General features: G+C 50.6%; 1 protein-coding gene across 1 annotated transcript in view; it reads right to left on the reverse strand.

Annotated features, from left to right (window-relative positions):
• PHACTR3 (phosphatase and actin regulator 3) overlaps positions 1 to 20,228 on the reverse strand; it is a 216,503-nt gene that overhangs the window by 19,205 nt on the left and 177,070 nt on the right. The window contains exon 8 of the mRNA XM_060123136.1: positions 16,138 to 16,291. Coding sequence (XP_059979119.1) covers positions 16,138 to 16,291 — 154 coding nt within the window. The remainder of the gene's footprint in view (positions 1 to 16,137; positions 16,292 to 20,228) is intronic.

Below are 20,228 nucleotides of genomic sequence, written 5' to 3' on the forward strand. Positions count from 1 at the left end.
CGGACCGGGGCATGAACCTGCGTCCCCTGCATCGGCAGGCGGACTCTCACCCACTGCACCACCAGGGAAGCCCTCCACTCGATTTTAGAAAAGGAAAGAGAACCACCCGACACACCAGGGAGCTTCTACAGGACGCGGAGCTTCAGCAGCACCACTAAGAAGCATCGGCCTCACCAGCCCGGAGAGGGGAAGTTAGGACCTGCCTGGTAGGGCGGGATGCAGGACCCCGACAGTGCCCTGTGCAGTGCGCACACTACTTCCTGTGTCCCACAGGCATCTCACCCTCTCTCCCTTGACCTCCCTCCCCGCCCTGTGTCCTGAAGGCAGCCCCTGCATCCCTTTGTTCCCTCCTCCATCCCCAGGGCCCTGTGCTGAGGGGGGCACACAGAGGTTGCCCAGGAAGTGTCTGCCCTTGAACTGCAATGTCATGGGGGGTATCGCTGAGGAAGGGACAGTGGTATCTGTCCACGTCACCCCAGGGGCCCCTCAGAGTCCCCCGCCCCCTCAGCTTCCCGCCACTTGCCGAAATCCCTGGGCCCATCCACTTGTCCATTTGTTTGCTCCTTCCTTCCGTCCTTCAGTCTACCTCAACAAAATTAATCTGAACACCCACTGTAGCAGAGACCGCTAGCTTCCTACCCAACCTCCATCCTCCCTTCTTACACAGCACCAGAAAGCTGATTCTATTCCGGGAAGCTTCTTTTCCAGCTAAGCACGGCCACGTGAAGAGGTTCTACCAAGGAGCTGGAGGGAAAGGTGTGCCAAAAAGCCTCTAGAAAGAGTCTTTTTGAAGAACTGACTCAGCTGGGATCTATGCACCTTTGGGACTTGAATGTGATATCTGGTGCTCCTGCAGCCCTCTTGGACCACAGAGGGTAAGTGCCAGTGTGAGGATAACTGAACAGGAAGATATTGATAGAAGGAAGCCTGGACCCTCAGTGACTGAGCAACAACCATGCCAGGCCTGACTGTCTGCAACCATTCCACGGGGCAGGATGCCTCCAGGCCCAGTGTCCAGAACCAGCCTGACTGGGTCAAATCTCAGCCCCATGACATACTAGCTGTGTGACTCGGAACATCTTACCTAACCTCTCTGAACCACCATTTCCTTAGCTATGAAAGACAGCTAATAATAGCATTTACCTCTTAGGCTTCGGTGAATGCAGGCAAGGCCCAGTCCCTGGCACACAACACACATTTAATAAATGTTAGCGAGCTACCATTGCACTATTATTCCTATGACTACAGCTCACGCAGGATAAGCCCTGACTCTGGGTAAAGCAGGCAGGTGTCACACGCCCATTTCACAGGCTCGGACAGGTGGAGAGTGAGAAGCCGGGGCCCCCTCGGCCCGCGCCCCCCAGCCAGTGAGCCCTAAACCGCCAGTCCACCTGCCCCCCTGGGTATGGGAGTCGTGTTGTTACTGATCCTGAAGGGGGGCTGAGGTGGTTCCGCATTTTCTTATAAAACACGCTGTACTTTCCTCGGCAGACTCCCCAGCAACCAAGGAAAACAAGAGCAGCTGACCCCACGGGAGGACTCAGGGGCCATGAGCTGACAGGACCGGGGGGCTGCGCCCCACCTGACCCCACGGGAGGACTCGGGGGCCATGAGCTGACAGCACCGGGGGGCTGCGCCCCACCTGACCCCACGGGAGGACTCGGGGGCCATGAGCTGACAGCACCGGGGGGCTGCGCCCCACCTGACCCCACGGGAGGACTCAGGGCCATGAGCTGACAGGACCAGGGGGCTGCGCCCCACCTGACCCCACGGGAGGACTCGGGGGCCATGAGCTGACAGGACCAGGGGCCTGCGCCCCACCTGCAAGGGCCACCCAGCCCCAGGTGCGCTCCACCTGCAAGGGCCACCCAGCCCCAGGTGCTGGCTCTTCTTCCTTGAATGCCACGCGTTCTAACAAAGACCGAGATTCATATGTGTGTCCTCCGAGGTGTATATTTTGTCAAACGTTTCCCGACTTGGGAGTGTCATTTTTCTATTGCTTAGCTACTTCCATCTAAAAGCAGAACACGCGCGACCTTACGGCCACCGCTCGGCCTGGACGGTCCCGGCCTCAGCCTCCCAGGACCATCGCACCCCTCCCTCCAGGGCAGGGGTCTCGTCTTGCCCTCCCCACAACATCCCACAGGGCCTGCTCCCAGGCCTGCCCCGCGACTTCCTTTTGTATTTTGCAACAAATCCTTGAAAGTGCCTCGTTAATCCCAGGCTTCCTCTTCACCTTGGAGGCTAGGTACTAGTCACGGCAGGCCCCTCCCACAGCAGCGGAGCAGCGAGGCGGTACCAGGCCAAGGGCCTGGGAGGGTTTATCTGGATAGAACAGACCTGACCTTCGTGTCCCCTGAGGTTTCTAAACAGAGGAAGACTGAAAGCCCCAGGAACGTGCCCGAGATTCCCTGGAGGGCTGGGGAAGTGAGTCAAGAAAGTCTGCTTCACCAAAACAGGAAGAAAAGCAGACAAACTGCTGAACACAAAGAGTCTTTGCTCCTGGGATCTCAAAACCCTCTTCAGAGGGTTGTAGAGACCCGGGCCCTGCACATCCCAGCCGAGGGGCGGCTGCTACCTCGAGATCAGCATCCCAGCCAGCCACTGCCCTGGGTCGGTCCTGAGCTGGACCTGCAGGAACTGAGAGGTCCTGGCCCCGCCCACCCTTGACCTTCCACCACTTTCAAGGCTCCCTTTCTCTCCAGGCAGGAGTCAGCCCAAAGCTCCCGACCCGGCTTCAGACGTGGGCTTCATTCTCCTGGAAGTGGGGTCCCTGGACCTCAAGGAGGTCGAGAGCCACTGTTTCCTAAGTGCTTCCTATGTAACAAAGACAGACAATGAAGATGTTGAGGATGACGATAAAGGTGTGGATGAAGATGTTGCTAAGATGATGGTAAAGAAGATGAAGAAGATAAAGACAAAAGTGATGCAGACGGTACCTGATGTAGATGCAGAAGAAAAAGATGGATAAGACATTGATGGAAATGACGGTGGTGATGACGAAGATGAACAAGGTGATGAAGGTGGTGATGGGGATAAAGACGGCAACAGTGATGAAGATGCTGAGGGAGACGATAAAGCTGGTAGAGACACAGATGACGAACAGGATGTGACACTAATTGTGGTAATGGGTCTTCATACATACCTCCCTCAACCTTGCGACAATAACTGAAAAAGTATTAAGTGTCCACATGGCCCAGGTACTGTTCTAGGGATTGGAGGTATGGCTAAGGGGTGAGGGCTCCTTTGGTGGGTGATGAAAATGTCCTAAAGTTGACTGTGGTGATGGACACACGACTCCACGGATATACTAGAAGCCCTAGACTGTGCACTTTGAAAGGGTGCATTGTACGGTATGGAAATTGTGTCTCACACTATTAAAATTCCCTATCCCCATATTTCTTTGTTTTATTTTCTGGTGCTTCCACACAGAAGTCTAGGCTTTTTATGTGTCCTGTCTCTCTGCATCCTTTCCACAGCCCTAGGAGATGGGCTCTGTTTTAATTATCCCCATTTTACACAAGAGGACAGTGAGGCAGGTGCCAGGGAGGCCTCCTGCCTGCAGTCACACAGCTGGAAGACAGCAGAGTGGGGACAGGAACCAAGACGTCCTGCCCAGAGTCCAGGCTTTCACCACCACACAGAGATGCTTCCTCTCATCACAATTAGAGCCATGGGGGCGATGTGTACACAAGCTCTCCCAGAGCAGCCCCCTCCCCTGCCAGATGGAAAAAAAAGATCTGCCGGAGCTGCACAGGACGTTGGTGGTCACAGTCTCTGGTCTTAATGCTTCTCCTGCTGACCTTCAATTCAGATTCTGACCCACTGTTTTCCCTACATTCATTCAATAGTCAAAATCCCCCATTCTCAGTGCAAACAAGAACGAGCTTCTCATAAAACAAGTGACATCACATCACGGGTGGCAAACGGGTGACCCCCTCAGGCCAAATACAGCCCACAAATGTATTTTATGGGGTCTATACTTTCTTTTTTAAAAAATGTGAGTCGGCCTCCAACATATAATTAAAGGAAATTTTACATCGGATTAAATATTTCCAGTTTCTCTTGGAAAATTCTGCCCACACTGATCTGGCATTCCCAGGCTGACACCCACAGTTGCTGAGGGGCAGGTGCCCCCTCCAGCAAGGACACACATTTCCCAACCTGCCACAGCACTGCCCCTGGCCCGTCACTCACAGAGGGCGCCTTTGGGCTTGTGACTCCCGTTCTGTGAAATGAGCCAGGAGGACAGTCTGACCTCCCCACTCCAGAGTCACCCCCATCCCAGGACAGTGTCTCCTCTCCCCCCTGAAAGTGCTCAGGAAGCTTTGGGATCAACTTTGTTGTCCACCAACCTTCCAGGGATGGTGAAGGGGGAGGTGGGGGCATCCCTCCCCAGGGATGGTGAAGGGGGAGGTGGGGGCATCCCTCCCCAGGAGCCTGAGGACCTGCAGCCTAATCACCTGCTTTACAGATTCAGAGTTCACTGTACAGTGGGGGGCACATTAGGCCTAAACCTCATCCTTCCCACCACAGTTGTACTTCCTCCTGCTGGAGAGGCGCAGCTATTAGTTTTCTGCTCAAGAATTCTCTTGGGCTTAATGAATTGCTAGTCTCCTCATTACGCATCTACCTTCTTTCCTCTATTGCCTGCAAATCCCTTTGGAAGTTGTCCCACCAGCCGTTTCAGAGACCGAGCTGACGAACGGCCTTTCGTGTACCAGGACGCCAAGTTCAACCCTCTGAGGTTTCCCGCCGTGCAGCCGAGCTGGGAGAACATCGCGTGCTCTCCTCGTGGACGGCGGCTCGTTAATGAGCAGCGGCCTTCGCCCGGAGGCCTCCCCTGAGTCCATCCTGCTGGGCCCCAGGCTGCAGCCCCAGGTCGGCTGTGAGATTCCCCCTCCCAGAGTTGGGAGCCCTGGCCCGGCCCCTCCCCAGCAACGTGAGGAAGGACTCAGTCGCCCCTCGTCCTGTTTCATCCAAACAGAGGCACCTTGCCCCTGACGTGCCAACCGAAATCCCCAAATTACTCAGCAGCGTCCCATGGCTCAAGTCCTGCAGGCTTCCAGAATGAAGAAAAGTGGGTTTCAAGTCCCCCCATTGCCCTTGGATTGCATTTAATGCCACTCTGTTTCCACAGATGGACGGGGCTTATTCAACCTGACACACAGAAAGCCCTTCTGTCCCCAGGGGCCCCAGGGGAAAACGGCTGGCCACCTGCTCTCCCTGTCACCCTGATGTGAGGTCGGAGGGAACACACGGTGGTAGGAAACGCACCCATGATCAAAGGAACCACACAACCCCGGAAATCTCCTTACTGGTCCTTCAGTGACTTTGACCGTCAGCTCGTGCTGCTCGTAACCTGCAACCTGGTTAGTTCAAAACCGCCAGTGGAGGCTCCCCAAGGCAGTCCGCGCCCCTGCTCGTGGATCGAACCCCTGCTAACAGCGCCAGAGACACGGCCAGCTCTGTGCCCAAACGTGCGCACGAGCCTTCCTCAAGCACCTCCCTTCCTTCTTCCTCTATCCCCCGCCCCGGCGCAAAGCATCAGCCCCTCCCTGTCCCGGCACCTCCTCAAGCCCTTACCGGGGTCCCGCCCCTCGTCCTCCTCCGCCCACCCACGGCCTGCGGCCCCACCGTCACGTGATGACGTCCAGCTTGACACCCCCCACACGTGTAGGCAGAGGGGACCTCAGACGTGCCGTCGCCCTGCCATGCCGCTGCTCATGAGCCCTCAGGGGACGCTCACTGCTTCTCAGGAAAGGCCAGGTGCCCCTGTTCACCGCTGACACCAATTTACGGAGCGGCTGCTCAGTGTGACAGGGGGCACCCCAGGCGAACAGCAGAGGCAGGATCGCAGTGTTCTAGCGGGGAGACAGACCCCAAAGAGGCAAAGAAAGGAATAAAGGGGAATTTCAGACAGCAGTTAAGTACGGTGAAGAAAACGGGATGATGGGATGGAGAATGGGGGACATCAAGGGAGGTCCCTCCGGGAGGGACCAGAGGCAGCCGCGTGCGGACCAGGAGCTAGGAAGGTGCCCACCACCTGGCCCTGTAGCCCTGCAGCCTCCCCTCTGCCCCCGCTCGCCCTAGCCCTTCACAGCCACACCACGTTCTCCAGAGGGCGATGTGGGTTCAGGCCGCGGGACCTCCTTGCGGCTGCTCTCTGCCCGGGACATCCTTGCGCTCCGGCTGCCACGTGGGCTGCCACGTATCGAGCCATCAAGACCGCGCGCCACGTCACCCCCTCTCTGATGCCTGCACCCCAACTCTTCCTCCCTCCTGCCAGATTCATCGCTCCCTCCTAGACCCTCCACTTCCACGGCTGGTTCACACGTCTATTTTGCACATGTTTTATCAGACATGATGCACCTCTGAGCCTATCTTTCCACCTCTGCTCCCCAGCACCCGGCCCCTGCGCTCTGCAGGGACCCGAGGTTTGTGACAGGGCTTTTGCGTCCCAGGAGACATGCAAGGGTGTGAGATGCGATGCTGCAAGAGAAAGCAGGCCTGCTCTTCCGCGGTCTTGACCTCCCCCGTAAGTCATTTACAACACCCTCTTACGTCACGGCAACCGTGCATAACCCGAGGGGTAGGAGGCAAAATGTGCGAGGAACTTCAGGTTCGGCAGTAACGGCTGTTATTATACAAGTCGGGGGTGGCCACACCAGGCCCTGACCTAGGAGTGTCACGTCCTGCATCCGAGGTGAGGCTGCAGCGTGGGCATTGGAGGGTCTAATAGGGACCGAAGCCGAGGCCCGTGTACAGGACCCCACACCGCATGGAGCACAGAGGGAAGGTTCTAGGGCTGCCGACGCTGAAGCAGGCGAAGGACCAGCGGAGGATGAGGATGTTACAGACGCGTTAGTTCCGATGAACCAGGAAGTGGATTGAGCCGTAGTGCGTCACGTGCTCTCTGTGCTTTTGTGGAAGATGAGATGCTCCCGGGGCGGGGCGCGGGTAGAGCGAGGGCTCTGGAACCCACAGTCTGGCTGCTCCACCACAGACACTGGGACCCAGCAGGGAGGACCGCTCCTGCCCAGCACTGCGGTCCGGCTAGAGACACAAGCAGCTCGGTGCCCAGCCTGCACTCAGGGCCAATCTGTCCCATTCGCTGCTGGTCATGTTGTCATGAAACCTGGGTCAGAAGCTGGCTCTCCCCCCTCCACTTGCCTGAAATTTACCAAAGGACACTTCAGTGGAAGTGAGTGCTATTATCTGCACAGATTTCGGTACAAGTTCACAGCAGAACGAAGGCCCCCGAGACCAAGCCCACCCCCAGCTGGCCCCTTCGAAGCCTGAACGACAGCTTCTGCAGAAACACTGTCCCCACGTCGCAGCGTGTAACGTCCTCAGGACCCGAAACAGACCTGCCCCACCTGCAGCACATCTGGAGGATGGAGATTCTCGGCTGTCACACCGTGCGTGTCCTGACCCTCTGTCCCCAGAGACACTAAGGGGGGCCCCCACAGACACAAAGTCCCCTGGGACTAAAACTAACCATCACAGCATGCTTCTTCTCCTTCTAAATCCCTGAATATAAACTCCCAGAAGCAGAGTGTTCGGTTAAAATGTGCAAATTGTCATCCTGGCTCTTCACCTGCCCAGTTATTTTCAAGTCACATGGCTGCCAGCAGTGGGATGGCAATGGAAACCACCAACTCACTAGGGTGGGATATTCTTATATCATGATCAGTATTTACATTAGTAAAATATAACTTAAAATATTTAAAAATAATATTTTAAGTTTTATTGTCATTTTAGTTGAGGATGAAAGGTTCTTTGTTACTATGAATTTTTTAATGTCTGTAGTTACTAGTGAAACTGAATTATTTTCATGTATTTGATAAGAAATTTTGCTCCCTCCCTCCTGAACCACAAATTCCAGGCTGTTACCCACTGATCTGCTGGGTTCTGCTGACAACTGGTTTTCTTTCTTGAATGGTGACATCATCTAATTCAATGCATTTTCCTCCTCCTCTTTTAACATTTCTGGAAATGTTGCTCATGTAAATAATCCATAAAAAGAAAAAAAAAACACTGATGTGTGAAAATAAGCATTACATGTAGTTTTATTTTAAAAGTAAAGATTTTGAGGCAAACTAAAAGTCTTGATTGTGGGAGGGAAAAGCAAAGCTGGTAGGTCTGTCCCCTCCTTAACACACCAGACCACTATTAAAAATGAACATTTGAATCCTATGAAAAAGAATGGAAAACCCTTCTGACATGATGTTAGATGGCAAAATCTTACGCATGCTAGCAGGGCCTCCATAAAAAATATGTATTTTTTACTTACACTTTTATAGTTAAAATTGAGAAATGGGTTTGAAATCATGTATAGAAAACTATACCCCCTAGAGATAAAATTAAGAGTTGAGCAAATTAAAGCAATCCTGAGGAAAAAAGGACAAAGCAGGAGGCACAACCCTCCCAGACTGCAGACTATACTACAAAGCTACGGTAATCAAACAGAGTGCTACTGGCACGAAAAACAGACATATGGATGAATGGAAAAGAATAGAGAGCCCAGAAATAAACCCACACGCCTACGGTCAATTAATCTATAACAAAGGAGGCAAGGATATACAATGGAGAAAAGACAGTCTTTTCAGTAAGTGGTGCTGGAAAACTGGGCAGCCACATGTAGATCAATGAGATTAGAACATTCCCTCATACCACATACAAAAATAAAATCAAAATGGTTTAAAGACCTAAATGTAAGATCTGAAACCATAAAACTCCTAGCAGAGAACACAGGCAGAACACTCTTTGACATAAATTGTAGCATTATTTTCTTGGATCAATCTCCTAAAGCAAAAGAAATAAATGCAAAAATAAACAGATGGGACCTAATTAAACTTAAAAGCGTTTGCACAGCAAAGGAAACCACCAATAAAACAAAAAGACAACCTACCGAATGGGAGAAAATATTTGCAAATGATGTGACTGACAAGAGGTTAATACCCAAAATCTACAAACAGCTCCTACAATTCAATATCAAAAAACCAAACAATCCAATCGAAAAAATGGGCAGAAGACCTAACTAGACATTTCTCCAAAGAAGACATACAGATGGCCAACAGGCACGTGAAAAGATGCTCAACATCACTAATAATTAGAGAAATGAAAATCAAAACTACAGTGAGGTATCACCTCACACCAGTCAGAATGGCCATCATCAAAGTCTATACATAACAAATGCTGGAGAGGGTGTGGAGAAAAGGGAACCCTCCTACACTGTTGGTGGGAATGTAAATTGGTACAGCCACTATGAAGAACAGTGTGGAGGTTCCTTAAAAAATTAAAAATAGAACTATCACATGACCAGCAATTCCACTCCTGGGTATAAATCCAAAAGAAATGAAAACACTACTTTGAAAAGATACATGCACCCCAATGTTCATAGCAGCACTATTTACAACAGCCAAGACATGGAAACCACCTGAGTGTCCATCAACAGACAACTGGCTTAAGGTATATGTACATACACACACACAGAATATTAAGCAGCCATAAAAAAGAATGAAAAACTACCATCTGCAGCAACATGGATGGACCTAGAGAATATTATCCTTAGTGAAATAAGTCAGAGAAAGACAAGTACTATATGATGTCATGTATATATGAATCTAAAAAATAATGCAAATGAATATGTATACAAAACAGAAACAGACTCACAAACATAGAAAACAAACTTATGGTTACCAAAGGGGAGAGGAAAAGGGGGAGGGACAAATTCGGGGTAGGAGATTAACAGATACAAATTACTATACATAAAATAGATAAGCAGCAAAGATATACTGTATAGTACAGGGAATTATACCCATTATCTTGTAATAACCTATAATGGAGTATAATCTCAAAAATGCACAATCACTAAGTTGTACACCTGAAACTAATGCAATATTGTAAATCATCTATACTTCAATTTAAAAAAAGGAAACTACTGAAGCACTTTGGAGAACTACAGCAGACAGAAAGAGAGGTGACAAAAGCAAACTCAAACTGAAATAGAGATGCTCACCAATAATCGTGTCTCGCTCACAATCACTCCCTCCACGACCTCAGCCTCCAGGTGGGCATCAGTTTCACGTGAATGCTTTAGAAAAATTTCAAGTCCTACATGTTTGGAGTTACTGGCAAATAGGCAAAACCTCCAGTGTTGAATCATCAAATGGCAAGAGTCTGTTGTAATGCCTATATCTTAGTTTTCTTGTAACCATGAAAAAATGTAACATAGGTGAAAGAGTTGGAACACAGTATGGTCAATAAATGTGAGACTCCTTCCTTCCAAAAAAAAAAAAAAAAGAGTTGAGGAAATTAAGACAAAGGCCATACAACATAAGATCAAACACAGACACACAACCCAAACGAGACAACACACTTGTGACAGGTATCTGCATACTTGGCTCTGAGCTTCCTGGTGGCCAAGGCAAAAAGGGAAACACAATCAACTATAAAATGTGCATTCTCCTTAAGATACTAACAGACAGCTGTTACACAGAAGTACAGCTTATTTTGATCCTGAGGCCTCCAAGAACGGTCTTCCAAGGATGGCAAGGAAGGGGACACAGTGCAGCCTCAGGCAACAGTGACACTTAGGAGAAGGGCTCTGTTAAGATACAGATTCCTGTTCAAGAGACTTGGGGTGGGGCCTGGGAATCTGTGCTTTCACAAAGCTCCCTGGTGATTTGGATGGATGCTCTGATGTTGGAACTGGCGTGGATCGAGTGACCAATTACCCCCGCACCCCATATTTCCCGCTGTGTGAGCACAGGCAAGTGACTGCACTGTTCTGAGCCAGTTATCCTCATCTGAAAAATAGGACCATTAATAGCACCTACCCCAGAGAGCTCTCGCAAGGCTCCAAGGAGGTAATACGCATGAAACGCTTAGCAGGAAGCTGGTACACAGAAGACACTGAATACATGTTAGCAACGACCATCATTAATAACCACACTTTTCTGTCCCTCCTTAGATGGTGCTTATGGGGCAGGATTCAAGTCACCCAGGAGGAGCTGGGCTCCCACCCGGCACTGCAGGTCGGGAAGAGGAAAAGCAGCAAATATTTATCAACATCTGTTATTATGAAATCCCCCACCCGCTGCAATGACGCCTCAACACTTCCCAAAGGAGCAGCTTCCTTTGCAGCAATTAAAATTAAGCCATTTTTTTTCCTGCTAAGGCCAGAAAAAGTAAGGTTTCTGTATTTTGTAAACCCTGTGTCCACAGAACCGAGACCCTGCACTGCGCCCCAGCATTCCTGACACCTTCAGCGGAAAGAAAGTCCCACGGCTAATGCTAGGTCCATGGTGCTGATGATAAGAGGGCCAATCTCCACCCCCATCCTTAAAAGCATCAAGCCTCCTCCTTAAAATTCCGCAGATTTCAAGATTTCAAGGCAAGCACGGGGCAAGGGAGCGGCAGCCCAGAACACTCCTTCCTGGGAATCTGTTTCCCGGAGGCCTGAGTGGCGGCAGCCTGTTCTGGATGTGGGAGAACAAAACGTACAAAGGGACCGGCTGGAGGGTCATTTAATGCACGTGCACTGAACGCCTGTGTTAACGTGCTACTGGAGGGCGCTACTGAGCATTAATCAGCTTCTCACATGCGGTCCCACAGGAGAGGACGCCCCAAGGGAGACTTAACAGAAGGTTTGTGCACCACTCCGGAGGTGCCGGCCGGGCAAAACACACCACAGTCACCTACGAGAACAACAATGTACTGACATTAACAACTACGCTAACACGACCTTGGCCCTCCAGGCGCTGCTCTACAGCAGCTCACTACCCTGGCCTGGCCTGGCCTGCTGCGTAGCCTCTGCCCCTGCCCAGGTGACAACTAGCCCGAGTGTGTCCAGCCAGGACCAAACAGCAGCAGCTCCACCCCCCAGAGCGCCTCCTGCAGGGATGCACTTTCACCTGTCTGTCCAGGGGCTAACCTGGAACTTTCCAAAGGGGCCCCAGGAGGAAGGTGCTGCCACAGTGTTGAATTTACAAACCAGGGGGAGATTCAGAGAAGGCCATGCTGGCCCAAACCCACACTGCTGTGACGGAAAGCCTGGGATTTGAACCTACTTGTCTACGTTTCCCCAGAGCCCGTGGTCGGCCGAGAGTCTCTGTTCGCTAACTGCACTGTTCCGGGGGTGGGAGAATATTTGCATCCCCTCCGGTTCCCGCCAACACAGGTATGGAGTGTTTTGCACAGAAGCCCAGGGCATTGGCTGAAGGCCTGAATGTCCCCTGATGGAAGCCACACCAGTATGAGAAAACGCAAAGCAGAGACTTAGATAAGCCAGGCCCCCAGAGCTCTGCTTCCCCCGCCACACAGGCCTGGGGGTTCTGAGGGACCACCCCATCGCCTGACTCCTAGCCCACCTCCTCTGAGCTGTGTGACCCTGGGCAAGTTCCTTAACCTCTCTCATCAAGCCTTAGTTTTCTCATCTGTAAAATGGAGATGATGATAACACCTCCTCTATCGGTTCCTGTAAAGATTAAATGAAATGAGGGAAAGGAAGCAAAACATACTGTACGGGGTCCGCACTTAAAAGGGAAAGTTGTCACTTGATCACTCTGTAGTATATACAGATGTCGAATTACAATGCTGGACACCTGAAGCTTATATAATAATAATAAAAGAGAAAGCTGTCGGGCATCCTTAAATGGCGTGCACACAACCCAACTGAAGCAAGACAGTAATTTCTAGAACTTGCCCACTGTGTGAGGCACAGGAGCTAAGGGTCTGTAATACTCTGCGGATTCACTTACACACGCCGTAAAGGTGAGCTGGGCTCCCATACAGAAAGGGGGTGACCATGAGCACAGGGCTTTACTCCTCCTTTACTCCCAAGCTGACTCCGACTTCATGCAAATCCCCAGAGCCAGCACACAGAGTCAGGGGAGACCGTGACCACTTCAGCCAGAAAAGTCCTAGGAGCGCCCAAAAGATAAAAGAGTAAAGGGTCCGGGGCTTCCCTGGTGGCGCAGTGGTTGGGAGTCCGCCTGCCGATGCAGGGGACACGGGTTCGTGCCCTGTTCCGGGAAGATCCCACATGCCGCGGAGTGGCTGGGCCCGTGAGCCATGGCCGCTGAGCCTGCACGTCCGGAGCCTGTATCCCGCAACGGGAGGGGTCGCCACAGTGAGAGGCCCGCGTACCGCAAAAAAAAAAAAAAAAAAAAGAGTAAGGGTCTGGAAATTTTTAAAAATACACAGTACAAAAACGCCGACTGCACTTCAGGATACAGTGAATGGCACGTTGCCACAGCAACCAGAGGCTGAATTATTCAGCAAGCGATGGCAGAAGAACCTCTGAAAGGCGGCAAAACAAAGACAAACGATCCAATTAAACCATTTCTGCAGGGGAAACAAACCGGGCCGGGCAGGAAGGCTACCTCTGCCCGCCTGGGATGTGACTTCTCAACCACGCTCTCTTCGTGTCTAATTCTGGGGTCGCTTTTCCGTTTTTAAACATGGTGACAAACGTCCAAGGAGCTACTATGTTCTAGTCCAAGCTTTAAAATGAGTTACAGATTCCGTCCAGGGCCTGTGTCTGGGGTATCACTTACTTAGGAGTCCTTTGAGGTTTCCCAGCACCCCACCTTTTCCCACCTCCCGTCTGCACTGGGAGACAGGAGTGGGGTCCCCAGAGTTCTCTTAAGCCGAGCACCGTCATGACCATTTTGTTATCCTTGAATCACATACGCTACAATGTTTACTGTTTTTTTTTAAATTCACTTAATAGTCTATCTTGAAAGAGAAGTTAGTTTGTTTAGCAAATAGAAAACCATTATCGCTTGGCATGATTAGATGACAACTGCAAAAATAATACGTGTAAACATCATCTTTTTGACTTTCGGGCAGGGAAGGATGTTTTAAAACATGGCACAAATAATATGGACCATGAAGTATATCAGGGCCCAGGAAACTTGCCCCGTGGGCTGCTGTTTACGTTTGTACATAAAGTCGCATTGGCATGCAGCCGCACTCACCACGCACTGGCCACGTGTTAGCGCGACGACAAAGTCGTGGGGTCACAGCAGACACAGTAGGATCCACAGAGCCAGAAATATTCAGTATCTGACTCTTCACAGGAAAAGTCTGCTGACACCTGAAGTATATGAGCGATAATCTGATAACTTTAAAAATAAAAAACTTTCCCACATCAAAGGAAAGCATGAACAAAATGACAATACCAGTCCTGAAGAGGGAGAAGAGGTGTCATTCACAGACCTGGAAAAGACTGGAAGCTGCAATTTCCAGGGTAAAATCCTCAAATCATTAAGATAAAGAAAACTGCAGGTAATGTACGTGAAAGGAACTGAAAAAAATCCAGACAGCTAATAAACACTGAAAAAAAAGTTCAATCTCATTAGAAACGAGAGGAAACCACGCCTCCTGCGACGGTGCATCCCGTCCATGAGACAGGCAACAAGGACACCAAGCTTCATCTGCCAGCATATCCCCTTGGCCATGAGATCGATGCACCTGTGTTTCCACCCCTCCTTCCTTCCCACCCATAAGCATTTACTGAGCACCCATCTGGTCTGTACAAAGCCCCAGAGTGGGTACCAGCCACGCAGGAAGAGGTCTGAGGATGCTTCCGGGAATACGGAGCTCAGGGGAGCTCTCTCCCTCATTACCCACAACTGCATCTCTAGCAATGGTCACGGCACCTGCCTGCCCCTCATTTGAGTAAAATAAGCCTTTGCTGAATGACCAGACACAGAGTGATAAGTGCGTGGTGGGTTGACAATCTCACGGCAATCAGGCTAAGAACGTCCAACCTGCAGAGGCCCCCTCAACCCATTAATATCAGGGAATTCGTTAAAATCCCCCTCAGCCCAGAGACTCATCAGGTCGGGGTGGGGCTCATCAATCTGTATTTTAAAAAGCTTCTCCCTGGTCTGGGTTCAGACCCGATACAGGAGGAGGGGCTGAGGACCCGGCTCCCAGGCCCCACGAGCCATGGTGAGCACTGACTTACTGAGCACCTACTTTGTGCCAGGGCTCGGCCGTATGCCTTCCCTACGGGATCTCCCCCCAAATTCACAATGACCTAGACAGCATCAGCACCCCACCTTATAGACGAGAAAACCAAGACCCGGGGAGGTAAGGCCGCTGGTCCAAGGTCCCCCAGCACGTCAGCACAGAGCAGGGCTATGTGATTCCAAGCCCTCAGGACCCCAGCTGGGGACCCCGGCCGCCTGCAGAAATGTGCGCCACGCTGAGCCCGCCCCTCCTCCACCGTGATCCCGCAGCTGGTATCATCCCCATTTTATAGGTAAGAAAACCGAGGCCCACAGAATCACAGCATCTGGGCGCTGGGCTTCACCCCCTCACACTCATTGCCCCCCGCTCTGAAAAAACTCAAAGGATTTCGGAGGGTGGCAACACGGGGGCCCAAGCTCCCCGGCAGAGAGCAGAGACAAGGGCCCGTCCACCCGAAACGAGGAGACCTGAGCCTCGGGCAGAGGAAAGACCACCTGGAGGAGAAGTCCAGGGCGACCTTCAGATCAGGGGTCCTCGACTGGGGGATGGCTCCGTGCCCCAGGGGACACTTGGCAGTAACTGGAGACACTTGGTTGTCACCATGGGAGGCAGGGTGAGGGGCTGTGAGCATCTCCAGGGTAGAGGCCAGGGACGCTGCTAAACGTCCTACCGCGCACAGGACGGCCCCATCAGTGTCATCCGGCCCCGAACATCGGGGGCCCCGAGTTCGGGAGATCCTGCTTCCGGCCCTCGCTCCTCCGGAGGGCAGGGGGGCACCACAGACCAGTAGCACCGGCAGCCCCCCGGAGCCTGTCCACACCATAGGCCTTGCTTGGCTTCTATAACCAGTGCTTCTCCCCAGGGAAGAGTGGCCCCGGGGGGATCGGGCAATGTCTGGGGACAGTGTTGGCTGTCACAGGGGCGTGCAGCCTGCAGAGGCCAGGGGGCTGCCAAGCATCCGACAGCGCCCCGACGGCCCCCGCAGTGAAGAGCCGTCTGGCCCTGAGCGTCCACAGTGGCAAGGCTGGGAAACCCCGCCCCGGGCACTGCGTTTGGGGCCGGGACAGCGCAGTGTGGGGAAGGTGGGACATCTCAGGGGTCGGGCTGCAGGGCCGGGACCAGCTCCCACTGTGTCCACGCGCCACTTACTTGGAGAGTTTCATCTCAATCTGCTGCCGGATCTCCTGCCTCTCTTCGGCCGTCCTCCTGGGGAAGATGTTGCGGTCTTCCAGTTCCTGCTTGCTGGGCCGGTTCCTCAGTTTCACTGCCAGGAGCTCCTTCTTGCACTTCCTCGGCAGTGTTCCTAAGACAAGGGGCACCGAGAAAGCGGGTGTCAGGGGGTCGCTGGCTGCCAGTGCGGCCAGCACTTCCCACCCTCCTGCAGGAAAGAACCTGGACCAGAGCCACGCGGGCACGTCTGGCAGCTGTAATGCCCTCCAGCGAACGCTGGGCAACGCACCTCCCTTCACAAAGGCCCACACACGACCATGCCTTCCACAGGTGCGGGATCGTTCATGCAGCCGGGGTCTCCAGAGACAGTCCCGATCGACACCCTTTGCCCCAGAGCAATTACTAGTAGCGCCACGTTTTCCTTCAGAAGTGCCCAGGTGCAGATCATAAATTACAGTTACTTTACCCATGGTGGTCTGTCCCCCCATCCCCCTGTCACCCCCCTCTCCCCTCTGCCTGTGACCCCGTGGCCATGTGGGTCCTCTTCCATTCCTGGACGATCCCAACTCAGGGTCTCTGCACCATGTCTTTCCCATGGCGACCCCCCTGCTCTGCCTGGACCATCCAGGGCCGGCCACCTCCTGAATCACACTGCTGGCCTTGAGCCCTGCCCTCAAAGAGGCCCGATGGGTCCTCCAATCGCCATCACCCACCCGCTTAACTCCTCCCCTACCTGGTCTCTTTCTTGTTCACTAGTTTATCCTCCATCCCCTCCACTAGCTTTTAAGCTCGACAACAGTCTGTTCTCCTGGGTCCTGGAACAGTGTTGACGCAACAGGTTATCAAGGAACACGGCTGAGTGAGCCTGGTTCAGGGTCTAGGAGGCTGACATTGACTTTCAGTTCTACACACGTCCAAGCAGCAGAGTGACATCGGTGTGCATGTAAGGTCTTAAGGAACGACGACGTTTAAACGTATTGAAGAGCAGAAAAGGGGGCTGGCTGCATTCGCGGGCGGAAAAGGAAACGGCATGGAGCTGCACGAAGAGCAGAGTCCTTACCTGCCCCGCGGCGAGCGCACGCGCTGACAACTGGCAGGGAACTCCGGAGCACGACACAGACTGCAGTTTTGCGGCGTGTGGTTTTGCCCTTTTACTAGGGCATGGGTTTAAATCCCGGGGGCTCAGACCATCATCCAATGAGGTCAACCCCACAGGTGGAGGGAAACTTTATTTCTTAAGAATAATGGCTGGCCAAAGAAAGTCCATTCCTACTGTGGGGTACAGGAATACAAAGCAAGAAATGCCTAGTAAGGTGACAGTTTAACATAAGTCTGGGATAAAGTAAGATATAAAATATTGGACTTGACTGAGGCTTGAGTTTCTAATATGAACTTGTTTGCTGTGTGTTTTATTAGAGACAAAGAGAAAAATAATGACCCCCAAAGCCATTTCAGCCAGGGCTCCAGCCCGATTTTGTTTTAATAGCTTTATACATGACTAGAGTCCTGTATTTATAGAATCATGAAGGCCTAAGGCAGTCACATGCATTTTTCTGTTGATCTTTACTGCATGGTCTGGGGGAAATTGAAAGCTAAACTGGCATTTATGAACTGAGGGAGTCTCAAAGGCCTCAGGACAAATCCTTCGTGAATGTCAAAGGTCTGCTAGGTGGCGAGAAGGATTGGCATTTTTAGACAACGGTAATATGCTAACCACGAAACTACACCGAATGTGGTTTCATCTTTCTAGCTTTCGATAAAGAATGTCTTTAAGCCTACTGCAAATGTCGCGGCATACTTGTCATTACAAACTTTAAGCATATTCGTTCTTAACTGAGAGAAAGATCCTTTCATCAGAGATTTCTAGATGAAATGAGAATTCACTCCACAGGAAATCTCTGTGCTAAGAGCAATTAATTCTCCTCAGCTTATTCATCCAGGCCCTAAGAGCACAGCATGGCACCCAGTAGGGCCACAAGGAAAACGTCTGGGCTGACGGTCTTCCCCAAGCTATCAGGGGGTTAACAGGTTTGACTACTTAAAAGTCAAAAAGGGAAACTTCCAGACAAATAGCTTAAAGTGAGGGCTTTTCATGAAGTTGAGGGGCACTTCTACACAACTGAGGGAATTAATCTAAACGAGCAGGGGATCCAGAGCAGGATGTGACACTGAGAGACAGAGGCCAGGAGACCTTCCTGTTCTGACGATGGGAACAAGCCACCCTCTCCCCCAAAGGCCCCCAACCACACTTGTGATCCTACCTTTGGGGCCAAAAATCCCACTTCCAAGAGTCTGCTCCCAAAACAAATGGGACAAGCACACAAAACACACATAAGAGGGTGTTCACGCAGCCTCATTTACGAAAGACAGAAAGTAAACACAGCCGAAATACGACAAGACAGCATGTGTTACATTATGGCGCATCTGTAGCATGTGAATATCGTCAACCTATCATGAACCTAAAAGCAGTGGTATATACATTACTGAGGGACAAAAAGACAGACGTGATATGTTGCTAAGAAAAGCAACTTGTAGGAAAGCATGTACTTTTATATATAAATATATCTGTGTATGTGTTTGCATCTAATTTTGTAAGAATTTATAATCTTCTTATAAATCGGCATAGAGATGCCAGGAATGGATTTTACTTATTAATTTTGGTTTTCTGTATTTTATTTTTAATCATCAACATAGCTTCCTTATATCAAAATAATTGTTTAAAAAGAAAGACCTTTGTGGAGTGACAGCAGTGAAGATGGTGGAAAATTCTCTCTATAAAAGCAACAAGAAAACTGCAAAATCATCAGAGTCAACTTTTTCAGAACTCTGTAAATTAACTAAAGGGTTGCAGCGACACAGGGCATCTTTATTCAAGGAAAACTGGATGACTCTCAGGAAGAATGTTTTACTCTGTCCCTTTCTCCCCTGGCCCTTTCTCCATCTTGGCAGCAGCCTCGAAGCAGTCTGTTTTCTGCTGAAAACCAGGGACCTGGCAGCCACTGGGGGGAGGGGAACAGGCTTCATTCCCAAAGAGCTGTCATCATTTGACCTGTCGCTGGTTCTCTGAAGTCCCCGCTGCAAGGCTGTCCACATTGGATCTGACTCAGAGCTGGCCCAATGCAAAACTACCTTCTCCCCAGGGGCGTGTGTGTCAAAAAACAATACTGTCTTTCCAAGCGCAAGGCTTTCATTTATCTTTAGACCAGTCTTCCTCAATACTCTATGGAGTTCTTGATTGGCCAAAGGCAATAAAAATCAATGCATAGGCCAAATATTGTAAGTCAATTAAAAGAAAAACCTTATTAGAGAAAAAGGGACTGAGAAAATATTTGAAGAGATTATAGTTGAAAACTTCCCTAATATGGGAAAGGAAATAGTTAATCAAGTCCAGGAAGCACAGAGAGTCCCATACAGGATAAATCCAAGGAGAAACACGTCAAGACACATATTAATCAAACTATCAAAAATTAAATACAAAGAACAAATATTAAAAGCAGCAAGGGAAAAACAACACATAAGGGAATCCCCATAAGGTTAACAGCTGATCTTTCAGCAGAAACTCTGCAAGCCAGAAGGGAGTGGCAGGACATACTTAAAGTGATGAAGGAGCAAAACCTACAACCAAGATTACTCTACCCAGCAAGGATCTCATTCAGATTTGAGGGAGAAATTAAAACCTTTAAAGACAAGCAAAAGCTAAGAGAATTCAGCCCACCAAACCAGCTTTACAACAAATACTAAAGGAACTTCTCTAGGCAGGAAACACAAGAGAAGGAAAAGACCTACAAAAACAAACCCAAAACAATTAAGAAATGGTGACAGGAACATATATATTGATAATTACTGTAAATGTAAATGCTCCAACCAAAAGACAAAGACTGGCTGAACGGATACAAAAACAAGACCCTTATATATGCTGTCTACAAGAGACCCACTTCAGACCTAGAGACACATATGGACTGAAAGTGAGGGGATGGAAAAAGATATTCCATGCAAATGTAACTCAAAAGAAGGCTGGAGTAGCAATTCTCATATCAGAAAAAATAGACTTTAAAATAAAGACTATTACA

The sequence above is a fragment of the Lagenorhynchus albirostris genome, chromosome 15 (genome assembly GCF_949774975.1).
Source record: "Lagenorhynchus albirostris chromosome 15, mLagAlb1.1, whole genome shotgun sequence".
NCBI lineage: Eukaryota > Metazoa > Chordata > Mammalia > Artiodactyla > Delphinidae > Lagenorhynchus > Lagenorhynchus albirostris.